Source organism: Topomyia yanbarensis, chromosome 3 (assembly GCF_030247195.1).
Source record: "Topomyia yanbarensis strain Yona2022 chromosome 3, ASM3024719v1, whole genome shotgun sequence".
NCBI lineage: Eukaryota > Metazoa > Arthropoda > Insecta > Diptera > Culicidae > Topomyia > Topomyia yanbarensis.
Window position 1 is genome coordinate 194,651,230 of NC_080672.1, and position 4,937 is coordinate 194,656,166.

The 4,937-nt window shown below is 50.5% G+C and overlaps 1 protein-coding gene across 1 annotated transcript; it reads right to left on the minus strand.

Annotated features, from left to right (window-relative positions):
* Positions 1 to 744: 744 nt before the first annotated feature.
* LOC131687537 (uncharacterized) lies at positions 745 to 4,651 on the minus strand. The gene is made up of 4 exons (XM_058971630.1): positions 3,151 to 4,651; positions 2,412 to 3,058; positions 1,516 to 2,364; positions 745 to 1,146 (listed from the first exon to the last, which is right to left on the minus strand). Exons 1-4 carry the CDS (start codon positions 4,649 to 4,651, stop codon positions 745 to 747), a joined length of 3,399 nt encoding a protein of 1,132 aa, XP_058827613.1.
* Between the last annotated feature and the right edge of the window lie 286 nt (positions 4,652 to 4,937).

Here is a 4,937-nt window from a genome sequence, read left to right on the forward strand (position 1 = left end):
GTTGTTGCCACTGTCGAAGTCTATTGAAACGAATGTCGTTGACATCTATGCCCGGGACAGCCTTCAGCGCAGATCCAGTGAGAAAATGACTTGGTGTGAGTGCCTCCAAGTCGCTAGATTCATCGGATAGTGGCACAAGTGGGCGGGAGTTGAGGCAACACTCGATTTGTGCTAGCAGTGTTTCCATCGAGTCGTAGGCAAGCGTGTGCGTTCCAAGTACTCGTACGAAATGTTTCTGCGCAGATGCAATTGCGGCCTCCCACAAGCCACCAAAATGCGATGCTCTTGGGGGGTTGAAATGCCAATGGATTCCGTTGTCGGCGCAGTCGCGGGCGATTGTTTGCTGGCGATCTTTGCTTTGCAATATTTGACGCAGTTCGTTGGCTGCTCCTACAAAGTTGCGTCCGTTGTCGCTCTAGATTTCAGCGCACAATCCGCGACGAGAGACGAATCTGCGAAGCGCTTCAATAAATTTGGCAGTGCTCAGGTCACCCACTAGTTCAAGCACACGAAAACTGCAACGTAGGCTTTAATAGGTGCAGCTCTTCGATGGGGTGGTTTTAGTTGAATCGGTCCCCAATAGTCGACGCCGGTCACAGAGAATGGTCGAGCTGCGGTGATTCGTGCTGCGGGTAGTTCAGCCATAAATTGCTCGAGCAGTTTGGGGCGAGCTCGAACGCAAATCACACATTTGTGCACTGTGCGTTTGGCCAAACTTCTGCTCCCGGTGATCCAGTATCGTAATCAAAGAAGATTGAACAGAAGTTGGGGTGCTGCGTGCAGATATTTCTCATGGTAGTAGCGAACGAGTATAATGGAGAAATGATGCGAAGAAGGAAGAAGAATCTGGTGTTTGCTGTCATACTGTTGATTTGCCTTTCCCAGCCTGCCGCCAATTCGAATCAGTTGATCGGAGCCTATGAAAGGATGAAACCAACGGATGCGAGATTTCGGGGATACTGCTTGTGCTTGTTGAAGGGCCTTGTACTCGGTGCTGAAGCTTTGCTGTTGGATGAGTCTGATAATCGTCGCTTCTGCTTCCTTCCGCTCGTCGACTGTGAGATGTGCTGATTCCGTTCGTGCTGTAGAAGTTTTCCGACAGTTCTGGAGAAATCGTCGACAGTAAGCGGCTACTCGGACCATATGCTGGAAGTTGGAGAAATTTTCGACGAATTATGGTTCGACGGCGGCGGAAGTTACTGCTGCCGATGCTTTTCTTGCTTCTACGAGAACTTCGGAATACTGAATGTTGTCGTGTTGTTGTATAGGCCAGTCGCTTTGGTCGTTCTGAAGCCATTGTGATCCTTGCCACCAGAGATCGCATTGGAGAAGGGTTTCTGCCGGGATTCCTCTGGAAATGTGGTCTACTGGGTTTTGCTGCCCTGCTACGTGGTTCCAAGAGCGTGGCGGTCTGAATCTTGGAGACTCGATTGGCCACGAACGTTGTCCAGGTCGACGGAGAAGAATTTAACCAGCTCAGGACGTTTCTGCGTGTATTTGGAGCGATGACGTTACCTTCTCGTAGAGCTCAGCAGACAGAAGGGCACCGCAGAGTTCGAGTTGCGGAATGCTTTGCTTTTTCAGAGGTGCGACCTTCGATTTCGCAGTCAGCAGACAAACTTTAACTGCGCTAGAGGCGTTTGTCGAGCGGACGTAGACGCACGAGCCGTATGCGTGTTCTGAAGCGTCAGAGAAGAAATGTAGCTGGACTGATACGAGATTCGAAAGAAGAATGCAACGGTCGATGCGCAAATCATTCAGCAAATGGAGTTGCGATTGGTACTCTTGCCAGCGTTCTTTGATAGCTGGTGGTAGCTCGTTGTCCCAGCTCCAAATCTTGCCGTCGTCGTCCTTCAAGGTCCAGAGTGTCTGCATAAATATTTTGGCTGTGGTTACGACGGGTCCGACGAGTCCAAGCGGATCAAATAAACGGGCGATGTACGATAGTGCGATGCGTTTCGTTAGTGGCGCGTCTGTCGTCGATGTCGGAAGCTGAATTTTGTAGCGGAGCTGGTCGGTGGGCGGTTCCCAGTGCAGTCCAAGCGTTTTTATGCACGGATCTCGGTCTAGGTCGACCAACTCTTGTACAGCACGATTTTCTGCTGGGACATCCTCCAGTACTGCTTCTTCATTGGATGCCCATTTGCGGAGTTTGAAACCGCCCTTGAGTAACAGCGCGTCGAGCTGCTTGCGTAAAGCGGTTGTTTCTGCTATGTTGCGTACACCAGAAAACAGATCGTCGACGTAGAAATCCTTGCGTAGAACTTCAGCTGCTTCGGGGTACTCGTCGCGTTCGTCGTTGGCTAGTTGCTGGAGAACTCTCGTTGCAAGGTACGGTGCGCTGGCTGTGCCGTATGTTACGGTCTTTAGTTCAAAGGTTTCCATCGAAGTGTCGGGGAAACTCGCCAAACAATTCGCTGCAATGGAGTGTCCTGCTCATCTACCAGGACTTGGCGGTACATCTGCTTGATGTCGGCGATCAACATGACGGGGTGTGTTCGGGCTCGCATGATAATTGATCGCAGGTCTTCTTGCACGGTTGGTCCAACTAGAAGCGCGTCGTTCAGCGATGGTCCGTTGGGGGTTTTACACGACGCGCCAAAAACTACCCTCAGTTTGGTCGTCGTGCTATCTTCGCGCACTACAGCATGATGCGGAAGATGGTAGCATGGAGTGGGAGGATTCTCGTAGTCCGTTACACGCTGCATGTGCTCTAGCGCGTGGTATTCCTCGACGAAGACTCGGTATTGTTGATGTAGGTCGGGATTACGGACTAGACGACCTTCTAGTTGGTGAAAACGTCGTAGAGCGGTGCGACGGTTGTCAACGAGGCTAGACAACACATCCTGCTTCAGCGGCAGTCGAACTATGTATCGCCCTTCGGTGTTGCGGGTTACCGTGCGACGGAAGTGTTCCTCGCAGGCGGCTTCTTCGATGGAATAGCACGGAGAGGCATTGTCTTCCTCGATGGACCAAAACCTTTCCAATAGACAGTGCACGTCGTTGACGGTGGCGATATTTGCGACGATTGGAGCAATCGGTTGACCATGAGAAGACCCTACCCAGCCAAGAACGGAGTTTACGAGCACTGGGAGGTTGTCGCCAAGCGGAATTCGACCAGAAACCTTGAACAGGTCGATGGGTTCGTACTGCAGAATGACGGATCAGCTAGCTGTATACTCGGCGGAATCTCCCAGGCCGAAGTATCAACGGAAGTCGACGGCAGATCGATAGTAATTTTGGGAAGAACTAAGAATTCCAAATCGGTCGAATACCTTCCTGTGCGAGAGCGAATCGTGGAGAATAATTTGTGCCTGGCATGCGCCGACGATTGACCAATACCAGCGATCGGAAGATGGACCTTCTTCCTTTGCGCTTTGATTCGCTGGGAGAATGATTCGGTAACGAAACAGCATTCGCTACAGGAATCTAGCAGCGCACGTGCTGTGTGCTCGGCTCCACTGTCGTCGACAACGATGACAACAGCAGTAGCAAGCAGGATTGCTTTCCGTCCTTGACTAACGGAAGCGAAGCTGGCAGGCTCGATGGTAGCTGACACAGATGCAGTGGGTGGATTGCTGGTAGATGCAGCGGGGGTGGACTTCTCATCTGTGTAGTTGGCTGTCTTCCGACCTGAGCTAGTTGGTTGATGACTGGAACAATGATGCTTGCCCCGACACTTGCGGCAGGTACTCGTTAACGAACAGTCCTTCGCTTGATGACACTTGCGTAAGCAGTTCCGACAGAGGTGATTGCGACGAACTTCCTTCTCCTTGTCTTCTGAACCCATCTTGGAAAACGCAGCGCATTGATAAAGGGGATGATGATCGTTGCAGATGATGCACCTCCTTGCGTTGAAAGGGGTTGCATTGTGACTAGCGACTGGTCGTTGAGATGGCTTTTTCACTTGGCCGGAAACAGGGACATCTACCGTAGTGCTCTGGATATTCTGCAGCACGGTGACCCTACGCTGGATAAATGACGTCAGGTCCTTGAAAGATATGGCCTCCTTCGCAGTCGAAAATTCCTCCCAGTCTCTTCTCGTCGTCGGGCCGAGGCGAATACTCAGCATCCGAATCAATAGAATGTCCCAGAATTGGACCTTCTCCCCTAACTGCTGAAGGACCTTGACGTTGGCCTCAAATTTCTCCACCAGCGAATACAACTCCGCAGCAGACTCTCTTTTTATCGAAGGGAACTCGAACAATGCATCAACATATGACTGCTTTAAACGCGCAGGGTTTTGGAAGTGGTCGACGAGTAAATTCCATGCGACTGGATAATTATTAGCGCTGATTGGAATCGTTTGAATGAGTTTCAGTGCATCGCCCAATAATGACGAACGGAGATAATAAAACTTCTGGATATTTGAGAGTTCGACGGACGAATGCACTAACGAAACGAGCAAATCGTGAAAATTCAACCAGGTGTCAAGATTTCCATTGAAAACCGGGAGTTTAACGTCGGGCAAACGCACTTGCGATGCCAACGGAGGGCTACGAATGGTTGAGAGAGTATTAGTGACGTTCGGGTTAAAACTTTTATTCTTGGCCAGCAGAAACCCTTTGACCCGATAGTATGCCGATTCATACTTGGTCCGCTGCTTCAGTTGCTCGTCCAGATTTCCTTCGTCGATGGACTCCAGTTCCATCTGGACCGCATTTAAATTTGCCCAGAGCTTAATCAGGCTTTCCAGGCGCACAGGAACTTCATTTGCATCACTGTCGTCATCATCGTACTCATCTACGAATTGCTTGATCGCGTTGAATGACGTCAGCAGGCTCTTCTGTCACAGCTTGAACCCTCTAATGCGACGTTCAACAGACATGTCGGCGGCGAGACGGATCTGTAACACAAAAGACCGCGTAGCACAAACGGAGAGAGTAAATGGTTATGGAACCCTTATTACCTTTGATAGGCAATTAATTGCCTTGTAT

Excerpts from the sequence above, each read along its gene's own strand:
- LOC131687537 (XM_058971630.1), bottom strand. The coding sequence starts at position 4,651 with ATGGAACTGGAGTCCATCGACGAAGGAAATCTGGACGAGCAACTGAAG. Across the intron at positions 3,059-3,150 it reads AGCTGATCCGTCATTCTGCA|GGTCTTCTCATGGTCAACCG; the intron begins GTACGAACCCAT and ends TTGGCTGGGTAG. Across the intron at positions 1,147-1,515 it reads CTGCTGAGCTCTACGAGAAG|CATATGGTCCGAGTAGCCGC; the intron begins GTAACGTCATCG and ends TCCAACTTCCAG.